The sequence below is a fragment of the Ranitomeya imitator genome, chromosome 4, assembly GCF_032444005.1.
Source record: "Ranitomeya imitator isolate aRanImi1 chromosome 4, aRanImi1.pri, whole genome shotgun sequence".
NCBI lineage: Eukaryota > Metazoa > Chordata > Amphibia > Anura > Dendrobatidae > Ranitomeya > Ranitomeya imitator.
This window is the reverse complement of record NC_091285.1, coordinates 680,663,679-680,687,584: the sequence shown is the minus strand read 5'-3', so window position 1 is coordinate 680,687,584 and position 23,906 is coordinate 680,663,679. Positions and strand designations below refer to the sequence as shown.

At 44.9% G+C, this 23,906-nt stretch overlaps 1 protein-coding gene across 1 annotated transcript in view; it reads right to left on the bottom strand.

Annotated features, from left to right (window-relative positions):
* STAG3 (STAG3 cohesin complex component) overlaps positions 1-23,906 on the bottom strand; it is a 125,935-nt gene that overhangs the window by 49,751 nt on the left and 52,278 nt on the right. Inside the window, exons 9-15 of the mRNA XM_069762503.1 lie at positions 18,669-18,792; positions 18,497-18,595; positions 18,347-18,426; positions 17,614-17,721; positions 17,424-17,529; positions 17,182-17,287; positions 1,584-1,687 (exon numbers count right to left, since the gene is read on the bottom strand). Of these exons, the coding sequence (XP_069618604.1) occupies positions 1,584-1,687; positions 17,182-17,287; positions 17,424-17,529; positions 17,614-17,721; positions 18,347-18,426; positions 18,497-18,595; positions 18,669-18,792 (727 nt within the window). The remainder of the gene's footprint in view (positions 1-1,583; positions 1,688-17,181; positions 17,288-17,423; positions 17,530-17,613; positions 17,722-18,346; positions 18,427-18,496; positions 18,596-18,668; positions 18,793-23,906) is intronic.

Genomic DNA, 23,906 nt, shown 5'->3' with positions numbered 1-23,906 from the left:
CAGAGATAGTTTATTATCAGGTTTGCCTTTCTGATCGAAAAGAAGTGTTGTATATAAAGATTGGGGAGCACTGACTGTGCTTCCTCCTCATCGAGTCATCGCGTGAATTTTGGCTGCATGGAGGCAGCAGGAGCTGCTGGGTCTAAGGAAACACAATTAACTCTGCTTTGCAGCAAGGAGGCTGAATTTTCCCTGAGATACCAACCCTAGATACAGGGAAAATCAGAAGTAAAAAATAATATTATTGTATGCACAGTATGTTCAAACAAACGAAAAAAAAAATACATAAATTAAAAAAAAACCTGCCATTGAAAAAAAAAAATGTTCAATATATAAAAATAGTTTCCACTGAAAGAGGAAAACAACTTAAAGGGACACTGTCACCTGAATTTGGAGGGAACAATCTTCAGCCATAGGGGCGGGGTTTTTGGGTGTTTGATTCACCCTTTCCTTACCCGCTGGCTGCAATATTGGATTGAAGTTCATTCTCTGTCCTCCATAGTACATGCCTGCGCAAGGCAAGATTGCCTGGTGCAGACATGTACTACGGAGGACAGAGAATGAATTTCAATCCAATATTGCGGCCAGCGGGTAAGGAAAGGGTGAATCAAACACCCGAAAACCCCGCCCCTATGGCTGAAGATTGTTCCCTCCAAATTCAGGTGACAGTGTCCCATTAAAATATTCTTAGTGATTCATTAAAAAAGTGTGAACAATTAAAACCCATTTATCGCAAATAAGATGAAAATTCGTAGAATATCAAAACAAAAACACTTTTTTAGACTTATTAATAAAGTATGTAAGACCAAACCCAAAAAAGTGCTTGGTTAGTAATAGGAGAAATATGGCCCAGTCTTGAACTGGTGCGACAGATTGTGTCCCTGCTGTTAGGCAAGACGCTGTGAATTCTGAACCATACCCACATAAAAATCTCTGCACAAATTACCATGCTGTGAAACCTGAAATCGGCACAGAAGAGAAAATCGGAAAATACACAAGTAAACACCAAGGTTTGTTTGGTCCTTTCTTTTACTTCATGACAAATGCAGACTATGACCAAAAAAAAGCAACGGAAATTATGCGCATTTTTGATGTATAGGTTTTGAACTTGTTATTTTTTTTGGTGCTCGCACATTTGTGCAGCAAAAACGCTAAAAAAAAAATTCACGCTTCATTTATAAAAAAAAAAAAAAACGCACCACAGGTCATAAAATAGAAAAAAAAAGGAAACGAACCTGTGTGTGAATGAGATTTTAGAAACTTAAAGTGCCCGTCAGCAGGATTGTGCTCAGTAACTACACACAGCGTAAGGTCAGCACCGTTATACTGACTGGTGATGGAATCAGTCTTGTGGTTGTTGTGGAATCTGTATTTTCAGTTAATGAGCACAATCCTGCTGTAAGATTTTGCCTTTACTGTATAACAATTGTTTCTTTCCCCATGAAAAAAACATCAAAAAAACAATGTGTGAACAAGGCCCTACCCAGCTTCCTCACAGCTGTGTGCCCTGGCTACTATATCAGTCAGTGGGAACTCGCTGGCATGGGTCCTCTAAGTACACCCCCTGGGGCTCGCTGACCTACCTTCCTCATAGGTCCTCTGCCTATTGGAGCCGTCCCTTCTGCTGCCTGTCGTATGGAAGAAGTCAGGATATTGATAAGAGCGCTCTCCTCCTGGTCATCTAAGCCTAGAATCAGAAGACAGATACTTTCCAAGCGGAAGACACTTTTATTCCTTCAATCATTTTTAGACCCCCTGATACTGAGTTATTGAAAAGTGTGATCGGATCCCCTCCCCTGCAGAGTCTGATGGTGAGTGTGACTGGATCCCCTCTCCCAGCAGAGTCTGATGCTGGGGAGTGTGACTGGATTCCCTCCCCTGCAGAGTCTGATGGTGAGTGTGACTGGATCCCCTCTCCCAGCAGAGTCTGATGCTGAGGAGTGATTGGATTCCCTCCCCTGCAGAGTCTGATGCTGGGGAGTGTGACTGGATTCCCTCCCCTGCAGAGTCTGATGCTGAGGAGTGTGACTGGATTCCCTCCCCTGCAGAGTCTGATGCTGAGGAGTGTGACTGGATTCCCTCCCCTGCAGAGTCTAATGCTGAGGAGTGACTGGATTCCCTCCCCTGCAGAGTCTGATGCTGGGGAGTGTGACTGGATTCCCTCCCCCGCAGAGTCTAATGCTGAGGAGTGACTGGATTCCCTCCTCTACAGAGTCTGATGCTGAAGTGTGACTGGATTCCCTCCCCTGCAGAGTCTGATGCTGAAGAGTGTGACTAGATTCCCTCCCCTGCAGAGTCTGATGCTGAAGTGTGACTGGATTCCCTCCCCTGCAGAGTCTGATGGAGTGTGATCGGATTCCCTCCCATGCAGAGTCTGATGCTGAGGAGTGTGACTGGATTCCCTCCCCTGCAGAGTCTGATGCTGAGGAGTGTGACTGGATTCCCTCCCCTGCAGAGTCTGATGCTGAGGAGTGTGACTGGATTCCCTCCCCTGCAGAGTCTGATGCTGGGGAGTGTGACTGGATTCCCTCCCCCGCAGAGTCTAATGCTGAGGAGTGACTGGATTCCCTCCTCTACAGAGTCTGATGCTGAAGTGTGACTGGATTCCCTCCCCTGCAGAGTCTGATGCTGAGGAGTGTGACTGGATTCCCTCCCCTGCAGAGTCTGATGCTGAGGAGTGTGACTGGATTCCCTCCCCTGCAGAGTCTGATGGAGTGTGATCGGATTCCCTCCCATGCAGAGTCTGATGCTGAGGAGTGTGACTGGATTCCCTCCCCTGCAGAGTCTGATGCTGAGGAGTGTGACTGGATTCCCTCCCCTGCAGAGTCTGATGCTGAGGAGTGTGACTGGATTCCCTCCCCTGCAGAGTCTGATGGAGTGTGATCGGATTCCCTCCCATGCAGAGTCTGATGCTGAGGAGTGTGACTGGATTCCCTCCCCTGCAGAGTCTGATGCTGGGGAGTGTGACTGGATTCTCACCCCTACAGGGTCTGATGCTGAGGAGTGTGACTGGATTCCCTCCCCTGCAGAGTCTGATGCTGAGGAGTGTGACTAAATTCCCTCCCCTGCAGAGTCTGATGCTGAGGAGTGTGACTGGATTCCCACCCCCGCAGAGTCTAATGCTGAGGAGTGACTAGATTCCCTCCCCTGCAGAGTCTGATGGAGTGTGATTGGATTCCCTCCCCTGCAGAGTCTGATGCTGAGGAGTGTGACTGGATTCTCACCCCTACAGGGTCTGATGCTGAGGAGTGTGACTGGATTCCCTCCCCTGCAGAGTCTGATGCTGAGGAGTGTGACTGGATTCCCTCCCCTGCAGAGTCTGATGCTGAGGAGTGTGACTGGATTCCCTCCCCTGCAGAGTCTGATGCTGAGGAGTGTGACTGGATTCTCACCCCTACAGGGTCTGATGCTGAGGAGTGTGACTGGATTCTCACCCCTACAGGGTCTGATGCTGAGGAGTGTGACTGGATTCCCTCCCCTGCAGAGTCTGATGCTGAGGAGTGTGACTGGATTCTCACCCCTACAGGGTCTGATGCTGAGGAGTGTGACTGGATTCCCTCCCCTACAGGGTCTGATGCTGAGGAGTGTGACTGGATTCTCACCCCTACAGGGTCTGATGCTGAGGAGTGTGACTGGATTCCCTCCCCTGCAGAGTCTGATGCTGAGGAGTGTGACTGGATTCCCACCCCCGCAGAGTCTAATGCTGAGGAGTGACTAGATTCCCTCCCCTGCAGAGTCTGATGGAGTGTGATCGGATTCCCTCCCCTTCAGAGTCTGATGCTGAGGAGTGTGACTGGATTCTCACCCCTACAGGGTCTGATGCTGAGGAGTGTGACTAGATTCCCTCCCCTGCAGAGTCTGATGCTGAGGAGTGTGACTGGATTCCCACCCCCGCAGAGTCTAATGCTGAGGAGTGACTAGATTCCCTCCCCTGCAGAGTCTGATGGAGTGTGATCGGATTCCCTCCCCTGCAGAGTCTGATGCTGAGGAGTGTGACTGGATTCTCACCCCTACAGGGTCTGATGCTGAGGAGTGTGACTGGATTCCCTCCCCCGCAGAGTCTGATGCTGAGGAGTGTGACTGGATTCCCTCCCCTGCAGAGTCTGATGCTGAGGAATGTGACTGGATTCCCACCCCCGCAGTTTGCTATAGTTTTTGTTCTCTCTCTCTCCACACTGAAGCACAGCCTGCGTGACGGAGACCCTCTCCCCATGACCTCTGTGAGTAACGCAGAGCAGATACTGCCAAGAGTAATGTTTCCAGATCTGTCAGAAACAGCAGCACAGCCAGCTATGTGTAAGAGTTGCACTGAATCTTCGGAAGCAAAATGGTCGGATTTTTTTTAATGAAGACTATATAGAAAGCTGCTTACGGTAATTTTGCATTTAGCGGAAAAAAAGTTAACGAAAAAAAAAATTCTCTCAAGACGTTAACCTCATCCTGACATGGCGATTTTCCGTTTTTTTGCATTTTCATTTTTTCCTCCCTTGCTTTCAAGGCCCATCATTTTTTTTTTCACCCACACAGCTGTACAAGGGCTTGTGTTTTTACAGGACCAGTTGTATATTTGAATGGCACCATCCATTTTACCATGTGATGTGCTGGTAAAGCGGAAAAAAAATTCCAAAGTGCAGAGAAATTGAGAAAAAAAGAACAAAATTCTGCAATTTTTTGTTTCTACGGTGTTCATTGTCCGTTGGCAAAATGATTCCCAGGTCAGTGCAATTACAAAGATAAAAAATCCAGCGAAAAAACATATCCGTCGCATCAATTTTTCACAATTTGCGACGGATCCATTTTTTTTTTTTAGAAATTCGCCAGATTGAGCCTGACAGCAAAAAAACTGATGTGTTAAAGTAGCCTAAGCGACTACCTGGTTTTCCCTAGAGCCTCGGGTGGTGAAGTTACGCTTGGTTGCAGGTAGTCATCAGGTACCACTCCGGGGCAGTCCCCGGGACCGCAGCACCTGACTGGAGGGTCGGAGGCACTGGTTTGTGGTACATCAAGGCAAAGACAAAAGTGTGGTCAGACGGTCCAAGCAGGGCTGTGGAGTCGGTAATCCAAACCTCCGACTCCTCAATTTCCATGACACCAACTCCAGCAAAATGGGCTCCAACTCCACGACTCACACTCCCGACTCCACAGCCCTGGGTCCAAGGTTGGGGCAGACAGCAAAGGATCAGTAAACAGAGCTGAGGTCAGTGCAGAGAGGTCAGAAAGGACGGGTAAACAACAAGCCGGGTCAGTAACAGTAAATGGAACAAAAGTGGGACGCATGAACGGTAGTAAACATATAGGCACAAACGTTCGTCCTAGAGCCGTCTAATAAAGGCCGGGGAACCTAATCTCTGCAGGACTTTGCAGGAATCTACCCCTTCTGAGTCCGGCCACCCCCGTAAGTAAATGCCACATGTAATGAGGTATTAGGCAGACTGGCAGAAGCGGGAACAAGCCGCACGGTGAGCAGAGGGGCGCTGAGGAGACATGCCAGTTACTGCCGAGTCAGTACCATCTGGGGTCAGACACACTGTTTTTATTGCTTTCTTTTGCCTTTTTTTTCCCCAGTGTTGTGGTGACAGAAAGGCAACTCTGACGTTTTGATTTTTTCTCTTTACAAAGTTTACGAATTGTATTAATTTATTTCATATTATGATAGATCTGACTTCCATGGACATGGAGATACCACCACGAGATGGCATCACTGGGGACAAGTGGGCACCAGGAGCGGCGCACACCATACGGAGCACTATCTGTAAATGCCTCTTTCGGAGATTGCTGCATGGCAGGTTTCTTGCTTCCATGAGACCACGTCATTTAAAGTATTAACGGCATCGTCAGAAGCACAACCATTGTCTTCAGGGGAAAGATGCGTGTCAGCAACTCAGCACACATCAAGGCGAAAACAAGAGGCGCGACCACTGACATAGATGAAGCTGGGGTAGAGCAATCAGGCGGTCCATTCACATCAGATGTCCGTCTGGTCCTGCTGAAATTGTTGAGTTAAGCCAAATTTGTGTATGGGGGCCTTAAAGGGTTGTCTGGCAATGACTTGTCAACTGGTGGGGGTCCGAGCGTTAGGACCTGCACTGATCAGCAGAGTGGGGCATTGTTATCTCCAATAGGTTGGGAACGGCGGTGGCACGTTCTACCTCCATTCCACTCATTTCCTGTATGGCTGCCGAGAGATGAAGATCCCATCGTTTGGACCCCAGGATTAGAAACGTAGGAGATAAAAAGATACTTATGTGATAAACAGAAAAAGAGCCCATACAGATGGAAAGATATGAGATGAATGAATAGATAGATAGATAGGATAGATAGATATACATACATATACACACACATACATATACACACACACAGTGGGCACTGAGAGTATTCAGACCCCATTGATTTTTCACTCTGTTTCATTGCAGTCATTTGATAAATTCAAACAAGTTCCATTTTTTTCTCATTAACCCCTTTCTGACAGACGTACTATCCCGTCGAGGTGGGGTGGGCCCCTATGACCACCGACGGGATAGTACGTCATACGCGATCGGCCGTGCTCACGGGGGGAGCGCCGCCGATCGCGGCCGGGTGTCAGCTGCCTATCGCAGCTGACATCCGGCACTATGTGCCAGGAGCGGTCACGGACCGCCCCCGGCACATTAACCCCCGGCACACCGCGATCAAAGATGATCGCGATGTGCCGGCGGTATAGGGAAGATTCCTGCAGGGAGGGGGCTCCCTGCGGGCTTCCCTGAGCCCCCCGCAGCAACGCGATGTGATCGCGTTGCTGCGAGGGTCTTACCTCCCTGCCTGCTCCAGGCCCGGATCCAAGATGGCCGCGGATCCGGGTCCTGCAGGGAGGGATGTGGCTTCACAGAGCCTGCTCAGAGCAGGCATTGTGAAGCTTCACTGTAAGTGAGATCAGTGATCTGACAGAGTGCTGTGCAAACTGTCAGATCATTGATCTGTGATGTCCCCCCCTGGGACAAAATAAAAAAGTAAAAAAAAATTTCTTCCAGATGTGTAAAAAAAAAAAAAAAAAAAAAAATTATTCCCATTGATTTTTTTTTTTATTTAGATGAAATGTATTTTTCATCTAAATAATAAAAAATCAATAAAAGTACACATATTTAGTATCGCCGCGTCCGTAACGACCCAACCAATAAAACTGTCCGACTAGTTAACCCCTTCAGTAAACACCGTAAGAAAAAAAAACGAGGCAAAAAGCAACGCTTTATTATCATACCGCCGAACAAAAAGTGGAATAACACGCGATCAAAAAGACGGATATAAATAACCATGGTACCGCTGAAAGCGTCATCTTGTCCCGCAAAAAACGAGCCGCCATACAGCATCATCAGCAAAAAAATAAAAAAGTTATAGTCCTGAGAATAAAGCGATGCAAAAATAATTATTTTTTCTGTATAAAAGTTTTTATTGTATAAAAACGCCAAAACATAAAAAAAATGATATAAATGAGGTGTCGCTGTAATCATACTGACCCGAAGAATAAAACTGCTTTATCAATTTTACCAAACGCGGAACGGTATAAACGCCTCCCCCAAAAGAAATTCATGAATAGCTGGTTTTTGGTCATTCTTCCTCACACAAATCGGAATAAAAAGCGATCAAAAAATGTCACGTGCCCGAAAATGTTACCAATAAAAACGTCAACTCGTCCCACAAAAAACAAGACCTCAAATGACTCTGTGGACCAAAATATGGAAAAATTATAGCTCTCAAAATGTGGTAATGCAAAAAATATTTTTTGCAATAAAAAGCGTCTTTCAGTGTGTGACGGCTGCCAATCATAAAAATCCGCTAAAAAACCCGCTATAAAAGTAAATCAAACCCCCCTTCATCACCCCCTTAGTTAGGGAAAAATTAAAAAAATGTATTTATTTCCATTTTCCCATTAGGGCTAGGGTTAGGGTTGGGGCTACAGTTAGGGTTGGGGCTACAGTTAGGGTTGGGGTTTAGATTACATTTACAGTTGGGAATAGGGTTGGGATTAGGGTTAGGGGTGTGTCAGGGTTAGAGGTGTGTTTAGGGTTACCGTTGGAATTAGGGTTAGGGGTGTGTTTGCATTAGGGTTTCAGTTATAATTGGGGGGTTTCCACTGTTTAGGCACATCAGGGGCTCTCCAAACACGACATGGCGTCCGATCTCAATTCCAGCCAATTCTGCGTTGAAAAAGTAAAACAGTGCTCCTTCACTTCCGAGCTCTCCCGTGTGCCCAAACAGGAGTTTACCCCAACATATGGGGTATCAGCGTACTCAGGACAAATAGGACAACAACTTTTGGGGTCCAATTTCTCCTATTACCCTAGGGAAAATACAAAACTGGGGGCTAAAAAATAATTTTTGTGGGGGAAAAAAAAAGATTTTTTATTTTCACGGCTCTGCGTTGTAAACTGTAGTGAAACACTTGGGGGTTCAAAGCTCTAACAACACATCTAGATGAGTTCCTTAGGGTGTCTAGTTTCCAAAATGGTGTCACTTGTGGGGGGTTTCTACTGTTTAGGTACATTAGGGGCTCTGCAAACGCAATGTGGCACCTGCAGACCATTCCATCTAAGTCTGCATTCCAAATGGAGCTCCTTCCCTTCCGAGCCCTCCCATGCGCCCAAACAGTGGATCCCCCCCACTTATGGGGTATCAGCGCACTCAGGACAAATTGGACAACAAATTTTGGGGTCCAATTTCTCCTGTTACCCTCGGGAAAATACAAAACTGAGGGCTAAAAAATAATTTTTGTGGGAAAAAATTTGTTTTATTTTTACGGCTCTGCATTATAAACTTCTGTGAAGCCCTTGGTGGGTCAAAGTGCTCACCACACATCTAGATAAGTTCCTTAGGGGGTCTACTTTCCAAAATGGTGTCACTTGTGGGGGGTTTCAATGTTTAGGCACATCAGTGGCTCTCCAAACTCAACATGGCGTCCCATCTCAATTCCTGTCAATTTTGCATTGAAAAGTCAAACGGCGCTCCTTCCCTTCCGAGCTCTCCCATGCGCCCAAACAGTGGTTTACCCCCACATATGGGCTATCAGCGTACTCAGGACAAATTGTAAAACAACTTTTGGGGTCCATTTTCTCCTGTTACCCTTGGTAAAATAAAACAAATTGGAGCTGAAGAACATTTAACTTTTTTTCACAAAAAATTTACATTTTTATTTAAACATTCCAAAAATTCCTGCAAAACACCTGAAGGGTTAATAAACTTCTTGAATGTGGTTTTGAGCACCTTGAGGGGTGCAGTTTTTAGAATGGTGTCACACTTGGGTATTTTCTATCATATAGACCCCTCAAAATGACTTCAAATGAGATGTGGTCCCTAAAAAAAAAAAATGGTGTTGTAAAAATTAGAAATTACTGGTCAACTTTTAACCCCCTAACAAAAAAAAAAAATTTGGTTCCAAAATTGTGCTGATGTAAAGTAGACATGTGAGAAATGTTACTTATTAAGTATTTTGTGTGACATATCTCTGTGATTTAATTGCATAAAAATTCAAAGTTGGAAAATTGCAAAATGTTCATAATTTTCGCCAAATTTCTGTTTTTTTCACAAATAAACGCAGGTACTATCAAAGAATTTTTACCACTATCATGAAGTACAATATGTCACGAGAAAACAATGTCAGAATCACTGGGATCCGTTGAAGCGTTCCAGAGTTATAACCTCATAAAGGGACAGTGGTCAGAATTGTAAAAAGTGGCCCGGTCATTAACGTGCAAACCACCCTTGGGGGTAAAGGGGTTAATGTACACTCTGCACCCCATCTTGACTTAAAAAACCCAGAAATGTAGAAATTTTTGCAAATTTATTAAAAAAGAAAAACTGAAATCTCACAGTCATAAGTATTCAGCCCCTTTGATCAGTATTGAGTAGAAGCTCCTTTGAGCTAGTACAGCCATGAGTCTTCTTGGGAATGATGCAACAAGTTTTTCACACCTGGATTTGGGGATCCTCGGCCATTCTTCCTTGTAGATCCTCTCCAGTTCCGTCAGGTTGGACGGTGAACGTTGGTGGACGGCCATTTTCAGGTCTCTCCAGAGATGCTCAATTGGGTTTAGGTCAGCGCTCTGGCTGGGCCGGTCAAGAATGGTCAGAGTTGTTCTGAAGCCACTCCTTTGTTATTTTAGCTGCGTGCTTCGGGTCATTATCTTGGTGTAAGTGAACCTGCGGCCAAGTCTGAGGTCCAGAGCAGTCTGGACGAGGTTTTTATCCAGGATATCTCTGTACTTGGCCGCATTCATGTTTCCTTCAATGACAACCAGTCGTCCTGTCCCTGCAGCTGAAAAACACCCCCATAGAATGATGCTGCCACCACCATGCTTCACTGTTGGGATTGTATTGGGCAGGTGATGAGCAGTGCCTGGTTTTCTCCACACATACCGCTTAGAATTATCACCTAAAGGTCTATCTTCATCTCATCAGACCGGAGAATCTTATTTCTCATAGTATGGGTGTGAAGGATAACCCGTTCCTCCCACGTCACCAATCCGTGACGTCACTACACAGGCACAGCTCTCCGGCGCCCCCTTTGTCTCAGGTCAGTAAGGGAACTGCACCTAGAGCAAATGGCCGCCGAAGAGACTGCCCTGTTACCCACGCTGGGTATTCTAAGATTTGCAATCAGTAAAAGGATCAGCCCAAAATTAATTTATGATTTAATTGCCTTAAGGGCGCACTAGGTAATTACAAGAAATATACAATCACAATATATAAAGAGTTACAGTCAGAGTACAATATAACAATAATAATACAAGGCTTAAAAGGTATAAAGCTGTAGGTCAATTTACCAGGTTGGAGGTCGCTTGTGGAAGCCAGGAGGGGGGGGGGGGCTCAGCCTTCCGCAGGTCCAAAACTTAGTTGCCGGGCAGCCTCCAGAAAGCGTGTGCTTGCTCCCCTCTGGCTGGCATACCCTGTTCCTTAAGATATCATCATCATCTTCTTCTGTGAAGTGAGACCCACTCCAAGTGTCCTTGGCTCTTAAACCTTCTATGCCCCTCCCCCTGTAGCTGGGTGGGCTTAGCAATCTCCACCCCTCTGCCTCCCTGCAAGATTTATTTCAATATCTAATAAATGGGATAACTTCTGTCAGGATGATCGGATCAGTACACGGGCAGCACCAGCGCCTGTGGTTTGTTCTGCCGGTCGTACAGGGATCAAATCTGGACCCATTTGGCCGCTGTGAGAGGCTTATCTCTATATCTCGGGTTTCAGACCTCCCACGGGCCCGGGAGTCGCACTGTCAGATGCGCAATTTCTTTAGGGTGAGGGGAATATTTTTTTTATGAGCCGGTACCTCGGACGATGCGTCCATAATTCATGATTCCATGTTGGAGACGGTTCGACTGGACGGCCATAACAGATGTGTATCCTGTGGCCACTTGACATACATGCTTTAATTAAGCCCCAAGCATTTCCAAGCCCCCTGCTGGTGTGGCTTCCTCACTGAGCTTTGAAGTACCTTCTGCATTCTACACTGAGCTCAGCCCATTACCATACTAATAGGAACTTTATTCATTGGAAAAGGTGGGGGCCAGGAGCACTCCTCTCTGCAGACCTGTGACCAGGAGACAAAATGGAATCACGCCAATCTCTGTTAGTATGCCCATCCAAGATGGCGGCGGTTCCCTCATCACAATGGGAGTCCTTCATGTGTTTTTAGCAAACTCTATGCGGGCTTTCATATGTCTTGCACTGAGGAGAGGATTCTGTCGGGCCACTCTGACATAAAGGCCTGACTGGTGGAGGCTGCAGTGATAGTTGACTTTGTGGAACTTTCTCCCATCTCCCTACTGCATCTTTGGAGCTCAGTCACAGTGATCTTGGGTTCTTCTTTACCTCTCTCACCAAGGCTCTTCTCCCACGATTGCTCAGTTTGGCTGGACGGCCAGGTCTAGGAAGACTTCTGGTGGTTCCAAACTTCTTCCATTTAAGGATTATGGAAGCCATTGTGCTGTTAGGAACCTTTGAGTACTGCAGAAATTCTTTTGTAACCTTGGCCAGATCTGTGCCTTATATACACACCTACAAACTAGAAAAAGGCTCCACACAAAAGCAATTGATACTATGAAAATATGTATTTATTTTTAATTTAATAAATTAAGACCAGAAAGGTCATGTAAAAATCGGTATACATAACAGGTGAGACTCACAAAATTAAAAAAAAAAATTCACATAAAAAAAAAAAACAGGTGGACAAACCTTGAAACAAAACAATCCAAGATATAAGTGTATGTATATAAAAGGTAATAAAATGCTGACTAGTATGCATAAAAAAACACCCAGTGGTGTAATTCACTCAGTATAAACCAATACTATGCTATAAAATGTAATAAATAGCATACAAATAAAATAAATCAACATAAGCAGTGACATTCTATAAGTGAAAATATTAAAGTAAAAAGGTATAAGGCCGATAAGAGAGTCGGCACACATTATTTGGCCATTTTCCAATGCATATCTAGAATCTAAGAGCATACATTACCAATAGAGGTAGAGAGGATCCAGGCGTCCACCACACCCAACGCACGTTTCGCAATGAAATGCTTCGTCCAACAATGAAATGCTTCGTTGTAACCTTGGCCCGATCTGTGCCTTGCCACAATTCTGTCTCTGAGCTCCTTGGCCAGTTCCTTTGACCTCATGATCCTCATTTGGTCTGACATGCACTGTGAGCTGTGAGGTCTTATATAGACAGGTGTGCGCCTTTCCAAATCAAGTCCTATCAGTTTAATTAAACACAACTGGACTCCAATGAAGGAGTAGACCCATCTCAAGGAGGATCACAAGGAAATGGACAGCATCTGACTTAAATATGAGTGTCTGATCAAAGGGTCTGAATACTTATGACCATGTGATATTTCACTTTTTCTTTTTCAATAAATATGCAAACATTTCTGTTTTTTTCAGTCAAGATGGGGGGCAGAGTGCACATTAATGAGAAAAAAAATTAACTTTTTTAAATTTACCAAATGGCTGCAATGAAACAAAGTGAAAAATTTAAAGGGGTCTGAATACTTTCCGTACCCACTGTATATATTATACATACATTTGTGTATGTGTAATAGATAGATACAGAATTTTTGCTTTCTTGTCCTTTTTTTCAGAGAATATGAATGATAACACCAACACTTTTTCTCCACTCATGGTTAGTGGTTGGGTGAAGCCATTTATTGTCAAACTACTGTGTTTTCTCTTTTTAAATCACAATGACAACCCGAAACATCCAAATGATCGTGATCAAAAGTTCACGTACCCTGGTGATTTTGGCATGATAACATGCACAGAGGTTGACACAAATGGGTGTGAATGGCTTCTAAAGGTAACATCCTCACCTGTGACCTGTTTGCTTGTAATCAGTGTGTGTGCATAAAAGTTCAGTGAATTTCTGGGATCCAGACAGATTCTTGCATCTTTTATCCAGTCACTGATGTTTCTGGATTGTGAGTCATGGGGAAAGCAAAAGAATGGTCAATGGATCTACGGGAAAAGGTAGTAGAACTGTATAAAACAGGAAAGGGATAAAAAAAAGATATCCAAGGAATTGATAATGCCAGTCAGCGGCGTTCACACTGTGATTAACAAATGGAAAACCAGGGGCTCTCAACAAACAAAACCACGGTCAGGTAGACCACAAAAATGTCATCCACAACTGCCAGGAAAAATGTTTGGGATGCAAAGAAAAACCCACAAATTACATCAGCTGGAATACAGGACTCTCTGAAAACTAACAGTGTGGCTGTTTCAAGATGCACAATAAGGAGGCAAACTAATCTCTCACAGTCAAAAAGTATACACTTGGGGTAAATCAAACTAGACTCACAGAAAAAATCCCCAAAGAAAAGAAAAATATCCTAAAAATCTATCCTTTATTGATATATATTAAAATCGTAAATGTGCACTTGACAACACCATCACCAAGTAGATGCAAGCGTACTATAGAAAAGGCCGGGTGGTGCCAAGCCCTACGCTTTCTCAATACTCCCTACCTGTCAGCGGAGGTTGGCACCCTATTATCCTGCGCCGTGCCGTCCCCGCTCCTCGTCGACTAGCCCTGCTATCCCTTTTATGCCCTAAGTAGGGTCAGGAGAGAAAATCCCACTCAGACAATAATTAAATATGGATAGCTTGGAAGGACATGAAAAAGTCAGTAAAATATCTAACTAGATCTAAGGGTCTCACCTGACTTGGTAGTCTGTGTCCCTTACTTAATGTATATATACATCAAAATTATTATTTAGGCAAGACGATATAAACAACAGGTAGGGATGTCACAAAGAGACTAAAACATACACATGTGATCTTGGCCTAGCTATATATGTATTACGGTCACCAGATGTTATGATGACAATAGGGAAGATGTATTTGCTGTAATGTCAGACATATCCCATACCGTCATAATAGCGATCAAACTGCAGCTCTCAATAGATAATCAGTACAGAGTAGCCACATGTCGTCCCCCCATATACTTGTTTGTTATGACACATGTGCTAACCAGATCCATAAATCACCTTCTATTTAACACAGACGTTAATATACATATCCCTTTTCTACTCAACGCGTTTCTCCCCTTCTAATGAAAAGGGGTTCATCAGGAGTACATCCAGATAACAAAGGGTTACTTAGCTTGCATAAGATATCAGCATGTTGGCATGGTAGATAACTGCACCACCGGGCCAATCCCCTTATCTCAGTAGCGCCCACACACAAGTGCTAAACCTCGTGTATTAAATAGACTCCCCATTACCTCTGCACACCAAACACCTGAGAACCTGGAGCGCTTATCCCATTTCCGGCGCTTCTATCTCAATGGTCCATTACCTAAGTGTTCAAAGACGCGTTGGCGTCATCAGAAGGCGCGCCGTCGCTACAGCAGGACGACACAGCGCAGGCGCCGACCAATCCAAAATGGCGCATGCGCACATCAATAGGCGTCTCACCGCCACAGAAGACCAGAACGCCGCACATTCAGGGCGATCCGGCGTCACACAAAAGCGCATCTCCGCCAACGATGCGCAGGCGCCAAGTCGCCCAGGACCACGCATGGACATTCCGGCCACACATCACAACGCCACAAATCAAGGCGATAGTGCGCAGGCGCCAACCCATCCCGAGCTGCGCCTGCGCCCCTCAGTTATAGAATATCAGCCGGTTCCATTAGCGCACGCGCTATAAAGTATGGAAGTTCTTATATTCTTGCATAATCCCAGAATATAGTGCGGCACCGGCCAATTGCGGTAGCGCCTATGTGCCCACATATGGGGACTTCCGTTCACCAGGTTCTGAAGTAAAATATAAAGCACACAAGTTTAATATTAGAAGTAATACAATAGCGCCCGTACTATAACATATTTCTTCATAAATGATACATCCTAATTCACATACCTACATGAGAGAAGGCAGAGGTAACAGGTAAAGAATAATATAGTCCTTAATACACTTAATACAATAAGGAGGCACATGAAGAAAAATGGGCTGCATGGTCGAGTCCCAGAAGAAAGCCATTACTGCGAAAATGCCACAAAGTATCTCACCTACAGTACGCAAAACAGCACAGAGACAAGTCTCAAAACTTCTGGAACAAGGTAATTTGGAGTGATGAGACCAAAACTGAACTTTTTAGCCACAACCACAAACGTTACATTTGGAGAGAGAGGTCAACAAGGCCTATGGTGAAAGGAACACCATTCCTACTGTAAAGCACGGAGGAGGATCACTGATGTTTTGGGGATGTGTGAGCTATAAAGGCAGAGGAAACTTGGTCAGAGTGAAGGAAAGATGAATGCAGCACGTCATCAGCAAATACTGGAGGCAAATTGGCACTCATCAGCCCGGAAGCTGGACACGGGATGTACTTGAACGTTCCAACATGACAACGAACCAAAACACAAGGCCAAGTCGACCTGTCATTGGCTACAGCAGAAAAAAGTGAAGCTTCTGGAGTGGCCATCTCAGTCTCCTGACCTCAATATCATTGAGCCACTCTGGAGAGATCTCAGGCGTGCAGTACATGCTAGACAGCCCTGGAATTTACAGAAACTGGAGGCTTTTTGCCAAGAAGAGTGGACAGCTTTACCATCTGAGAAAATAAAGAACCTCATCCACAACTACCACAGAAGACTTCAAGCTGTCATTGATGTTAGAGGGGAAAATATTTGGTACGTTATTAAGAAATGGGGTATGTCACCTTTTGATCAGAGTCATTTGGATGATTTGGGCTGTCATTATGATTTAAAAAGACAAAACACAGTACTTTGACAATAAACGGCTTCACCCAACCACTAACCATGAGCGAAGAAAAAGTTTTGGTGTCATCATTAATATTCTCTGAAAAAAGGCGAAGAAAGCAAAAATTCTGCCGAGGTATGTAAACTTTAGAGCACAACTGTAGATAGATAAAAGATAGATAAGAAAAGGAGATTGAAGAACAGCACAGTTAAAAATAGTTTGCAAAGCCTCACAGGCAAATACCAGTCCTTATAAATAAGATTAAAAAAAAAAGTTGAAGCAGCACACCATGTCAAAGTCGCAAAGTGCTCTTTAATAGCCCATGTGGCAACGTTTCGGTCCTAGGTGTGGACCTTTCCACAAAAAATGGAAGCAGCACAACGTTATCGGATCCAATCACGTGTGATTTAATTGCCCATATGGCAACGTCCACATTCCTGGCGCTGGAGGGAAGATACGTTTCACTGAGGCTATTCGCTTCAGTGATGTGAAACCGAGAAGTTTCACAACACTGTGTTGAGAGGGGTTAATCGACCATTTTAAGGGCTAGGTTTTTGTGGACAACCATAGTGCGGGTGGTAGGTTGCCCATTTTATCTCCACCCCAGGATGTGGTCTGGGGTTTATATAGTCGGTCTCCAGAGCATTCAGTATTCAGTAGGACTGGAGACGCTAACTCCAGAGAACTGTTCGTGCTTGGGTTAACCTGAACCGTGATTTCGCTAAACCCTGAACGGGCGGAACCCTGCTACCACAAGAACTGTGCTTTATGTTACCACTTTGTGCCCAAGAGGGCCGTGTTTAGTTCGACTTCATTATGGTTTATGCTGTATATATAATAAACCAGTGAAGATCGTATAGAGACAGTGTTCCCATGCCTACCTCCATGAACAGCTTAGTGAGCTGATCTACCACAATAGATAGATAATCAACATGCTTCTGTACTTACAGGTTTTCTTCATCAGCAGGAGATCGGTCTGACACTCCCAGTCCCGTAGCTGAGGGACCGCGCTGTCCCACAGACTGTCCACCAGGTACGCAGCGTGGTCATGAAGCTGGTGACAGGTAAATATCATGGTTATAGTTGGCAGCATTAGACTCTTTTGTGGTCCATGTGACATGGCAGCTTGGCCAAAGATAAAGGAACGTATGTAAAGGCAGAAACATAATATTGGCCATTGGGGCTCTCACCTCATTTGAAATGAAGAACTCAATCAGCAGATGAAAGAAGGCAGCGTGGGCGCTGCGCCGATGGCTGTGCTCGGGGGACGGTTCCTCCGCACTCGTGTCCAATATCCTAATCATTATGTAGGAAAAGGTAAAACTAGAGAATACAGCCTGAAGCAGGAGGTCAGTGATCCAGCATTACTCCTACAGGTACCTTTGGTATAGAAATTCTCCGGCGGCCACTGCCACTGCTCGGTTGGTTGTGTACACCAATTGGTGAACACTCTCACAGTCTTCCCTGCTCAAAATGTTCTCCATACACCTGCGGAAAAGACAAAATACATAAAACCAAATTCAGTGGTCTCTTCTGCATAATACTTTGCAAAATTATAAAATCCCTTGCGATATTGTGAAGGAACAAATTAAGAAAGATTCTCCATTTTGTGCTTTTCGACTCCATTTTGCTGTTTTAAGATACATTTTGTTACTAGGCTAAAGTTCACAGCTGTTATGAGACCTTGATTGTTGCAATCTGGACAGGACATGAGACCGAGGGTGTACTGTTCTACGAGACTTTGATGTACAGACTGTTCCTGCATTCTTATCAAGAACCGTGAGCGTGTACTTAAGCTGATTGGTTGAAGTATAATTTCTATGATTATGAAAAGTGATACACAATATACGGGGGCCCAGAGATCTGTTCGATCCCCCCAAACAGAGACACACGTCTCCGTCTGGTCATTTTCAGTTGCCGGCAACGTCCTATAGATTAATTTGGAAATCACTGAGTCAACCGTGAAGGATCAATTTAGATCCTCCCTCAATATCAGTAGGTAAAGGGGCTGCCCTGACTCGGCACCAGTCCTCTCCAGCGAAACTATGGGGCGACACATGGCTGACTGCCCAGAGCCACGGACCGATACATACTGATTCTTCCCGTGTCTTACTTGCTGATGAGGATGATCAGATGTATGGCTTCTGCGGAGACCTGAGGCTCTTTGTCCAGGGCCATGGCCACAATCCTGCTCTGTAAGAGGAGACTCCGGTCACACAAGCGCCTGGCTCCGAGAACCACACATTCACACAAGACCCATTACCTTAAATCTGCTGGTAAAAAGCTCCAACTTTCCAGTCCACTGGGGCACATTGTAGAGTCCGTGGAGGCTCTGCAGACACTGTAACCGCACAAGTCCCTGCTGTGATAACACAGTAAGTACAGCAGTACCATCAGGCCCTCGTCACATACACTCCTCTCCATCAGATCGTCACCTTGTCGTGCAGCATCCACCCCAGGTATTTCAGGTAGCTGTCGTTCAGGAAGTTCTGGGGGTAGTTTGTTATCCAAGTGCCCAACTCTTCGATACAGAGGGCCCGGATGTCCGGATGGACATCGCTGCGTATGAACACACAGAAAAAAAAAAAAAGAGAATGTCCTTCATGTGACAATTCGTTTTCCAATATGTTTTGCTAGAGGTCCAGAGCTCTGACCTTCTGAGCTCCAATCGCTCTGCATAGGCAGTGGGATACAGGATCGTGGGGATATGCTCTGCTCTAGGAGGCACCTCGCTAGGCAGAAAAAAAGACTGTGTCCCCATGGCGGCTTTATCCCTTCCCTTTAACCTTCCCCTGGGACCCGAATAGGGTCTGTCCCCATGGGTCTCCCTCCTCCTTATTCCCCTAGACCAGACCTGGGCACATCTGGTGTTCTAGTACAGCCGGGGTACAGAGGCAGCCGAAGGACTGAACCAGTAGTCCACAGGGGTTCATACTGTATATAGGAGGCTATGTGGGGGCTCATAATCTATATATATAATTGTCTAAGGGTTTTTCCGTCTGTCTGTCTGTCTGTCTGTCCTGGAAATCCCGCCTCTCTGATTGGCCGAGGCCGCCAGGCCTCGACCAATCAGCGACGGGCACAGCATCGACGTAGAAATCCCGCGTCTCTGATTGGTCAAGGCCGCCAGGCCTCGACCAATCAGCGACGAGCACAGCGACGATGATGTCATAAAGGACGTAGATATCCCGCGTCTCTGATTGGTTAAGGCCGCCAGGCTTCGACCAATCAGCAACGGGCACAGCGACGATGATGTCATAAAGGACGTAGAAATCCCACGTTTCTGATTCAGCGACGGGCACAGTATCGACGTAGATGTCATAATGGTTGCCATGGCGACGATGAGGTCATAAAGGTTGCCTCGACCAATCAGCGACGGGCACAGTCTGCCGCGAATTCTGGAATCATCATTGTCCAATCAGCGACAGGCACAGCATGGCGACGATGATGTCATAAAGGTTGCCTCGACCAATCAGCGACGGGCACAGTATCGACGTAGATGTCATAATGGTTGCCATGGCGACGATGATGTCATAAAGGTTGCCTCGACCAATCAGCGACGGGCACAGTCTGCCGCGAATTCTGGAATCATCATTGTCCATATACTACGGGGACATGCATATTCTAGAATACCCGATGCATTAGAATCGGGCCACAATCTAGTATATATATATTTGTCTAAGGGTTTAACCCCTTAGTGACGGAGCCAAATTTTTTGAAATCTGACCAGTGTCACTTTATGTGGTAATAACTCTGCAACGCTTCAACAAATCCCAGTGATTTTGAGATTGTTTTTTTCGTGACATATTATAGTTTATGATAATGGTAAATTTAGGTCAATATGTTTTGTGTTTATTTATAAAAAATATCAAAAATTTGAGAAAAATATTAAAAAATTAGCAATTTTCAAAATTTGAATGATTATCCCCTTTAATCCAGATAGTCATACCACAGCAAACCATTAATAAATAACATTTCCCACATGTCGGCTTTACATCAGCATCATTTGTAAAATGTTATTTTATTTTGTTAGCATTTTAGGAGGTTTAAAATTGTAGCAGCAATTTTTCAAGGAAATTTACTAAATTTATTTTTTTAGGGACTTATCCATGTTTGAAGTGACTTTAGGGGGTCTCATATATTGGGAAACCCCCAAACGTGATACCATTTTAAAAACGGCACCCCCTGACATATCAAAAACTGCTGTCAGGTAGTTTATTAACCCTTCAGGTGCTTTACAGGAATTAATGCAAAGTGGTATGATAGGAATGAAAATGTGCATTTTTACCACCTAAATGCCTCTAACTTCAGAACAGATTACAACAGCCGTCAAACTCTTAGGGTATATGTCCACGTTCAGGATTGCATCAGGATTTGGTCAGGATTTTTCATCAGTATTTGTAAGCCAAAACCAGGAGTGGAACAATTAGAGGAAAAGTATAATATAAACATATGCTCCACTTTTGCATTTATCACCCACTCCTGGTTTTGGCTTACAAATACTGATGAAAAATCCTGACCAAATCCTGATGCAATCCTGAACGTGGACACATACCCTAAGGCCGCTATTTGGTCATGAATTGCCACGGTAAACATCAGGACCACAAAATCATGATCTGAGGGCACCAATTGGGATAAAGAGGAAGCCCCCACACTCTGTTAACTATATATAATGATGTAGTCACTATTTACAGCAGCATCTAAGGGGTTAAACAGATTTGGACGGTGCAAACACTGATCGTGGCTGATGCAGAAAGTTGTCAGCTATAGTGTACAACCGACAGATGCTGGATTGTTACCTGCATGGGGAGGCTATTCTCTTATATGTAAGGTCAGTTAAAAGGCGTATTGGCTGTCACTAAGGGGTTAATTGTCTGTCCTGGAAATCCCGCGTCGCTGATCGGCCTCGACCAATCAGCGACGGGCACAGTCTGCCGCGAATTCTGGAATCATCATTGTCCTCCACTGCTATCAAGTGCCGCCATTGTGTTGTCTAAGGGTCTAATTGTCTGTCTCGGAAATCCCGCCTTGGAGCTCCCGCATGGAGCATCTATGGGGCCATAAAGAACTGCATGGAGCATTATATGGGGCATCTATGGGGCATAACTGCATGGAGCATTATAATACGTGACTGGGCAATATACTACATGGACATGCATATTCTAGAATACCCGATGCGTTAGAATCGGGCCACCATCTAGTACTGTATATAGGAGGCAATGTGGGGTTCATACTGTACATAGGAGGCTATGTTGGGTTCATTCTGTATATAGGAGGCAATGTGGGGTTCATACTGTATATAGGTTATGTGGGGTTCATACTGTATATAGCAGTCTATGTTGGGTTCATACTGTATATAGGAGGCTATGTGGTGGCTCATACTGTATATAGGAGGCTATGTGGGGTTCATACTGTATATAGGAGGCTATGTGGGGTTCATACTGTATATAGGAGGCTATGAGGGGTTCATTCTGTATATAGGGAGCTATGTGGGGCTCATACTGTATATAGGAGGCTATGTGGGGCTCATACTGTATATAGGAGGCTATGTGGGGCTCATACTGTATATAGGAGGCTATGAGGGGTTCATTCTGTATATAGGAGGCTATGTGGGGGCTGATACTGTATATAGGCGGCTATGTGGGGGCTCATACTGTATATAGGAGGCTATGTGGGGGCTCATACTGTATATAGGAAGCTATGTGGGGCTCATGCTGTATATAGGCTATGTGGGGGCTCATACTGTATATAGGAAGCTATGTGGGGCTCATGCTGTATATAGGATGCTATGTGGGGGTTATGCTGTATATAGAAGGCTATGTTGGGCTCATGCTGTATATTGGAGGGTATATGGGGCACATCCTGAATAATGGAGGCTATGTGGGGGCTCAAACTGTATATAAGAGGCTATGTGGGGCTCATACTGTATATAGGAGGCTATGTGGGGGCTCAAACTGTATATAGGAGGCTATGTGGGGCTCATACTGTATATAGGAGGCTATGTGGGGGGCTCAAACTGTATATAGGAGGCTATGAGGGGTTCATTCTGTATATAGGAGGCTATGTGGGGCTCATACTGTATATAGGAGGCTATGTGGGGCTCATACTGTATATAGGAGGCTATGGGGGGCTCATACTGTATATAGGAGGCTATGAGGGGTTCATTCTGTATATAGGAGGCTATGAGGGGTTCATTCTGTATATAGGAAGCTATGAGGGGTTCATACTGTATATAGGAGGCTATGTGGGTTCATACTGTATATAGGAGGCTATGTGGGTTCATACTGTATATAGGAGGCTATGTGGGTTCATACTGTATAGGAGGCTATGTGGGGCTCATACTGTATATAGGAGGCTATGAGGGGTTCATTCTGTAAATAGGAGGCTATGTGGGGGCTCATACTGTATATAGGAAGCTATGTGGGGCTCATGCTGTATATAGGATGCTATGTGGGGGTTATGCTGTATATAGAAGGCTATGTTGGGCTCATGCTGTATATTGGAGGGTATATGGGGCACATCCTGAATAATGGAGGCTATGTGGGGGCTCAAACTGTATATAGGAGGCTATGTGGGGCTCATACTGTATATAGGAGGCTATGTGGGGGCTCAAACTGTATATAGGAGGCTATGTGGGGCTCATACTGTATATAGGAGGCTATGTGGGGGGCTCAAACTGTATATAGGAGGCTATGTGAGCTCATGCTGTATATAGGAGGCTATGTTGGGCTCATGCTGTATATTGGAGGGTATATGGGGCACATCCTGAATAATGGAGGCTATGTGGGGGCTCAAACTGTATATAGTGGGGGCACATCCTGAATATAGGAGGCTATGAGGGGGCTCATGCTGTATTTTTTGAGGATATCTGGGGCTCACGCTGTATATGGGAGGCTATGTGGGCCTCACACTGTACATTGGATGCTATGCTTTATGCTGTACATTGACTGACGTTATATGCGAGGGTCGCTATGTGTCCACCAGGATGCTCACAGAAGAGTATTGAGGCCGCGGGATGGCATTGCAGTCATAGGCATAGCTGTGATTGCAATGCAAAATAAAAGTGTTGGTCTTGGGCAGGCTATTAGTCCAAGGCAGATTTAGAAAAACTTGCCATGGGCTTTTATTTTTTTTTTTTTAAATTCGTTTATTAACCATAATGTTGAAAAAAACAACAACACAATATACAAATTTATACTCCGTAGTATTACATTCAATATGGAGCACATACATTGTATACATAACTGAATATCACAATGTGCATTTAACATATCCTTTACTCCGTTCAAACCGTACATATCTAACGTGGAGTCATGAAAATTTACAGTTATTAAATCATAACTACAACTGTATCCTACTAACTACCTTTCTACCGTCTAACCATGGGCTTTTATTTTTGAAGCGGACTAAAGGATGGTAGTAGGGTGGTCCGTTTCCTCCCGGTCGGATCTTCCATGTGGCCTAAGGCCACAGGTTCCTTGTAAAAATCCTGCAGCAGAGGGTTGGGTGTGTCAGTCTTATTTTGCATATATAAAGGTAAACCCAGCACTCATCTTAAGGCTGGCGTCACACTTGCTAGTTTTACGGACGTAAGAGCGCAGAAACTACGTCCGTAAAACTCGCATAACATACGGCACAATTATTCTCTATGCCCCTGCTCCTATCTGCCGTAT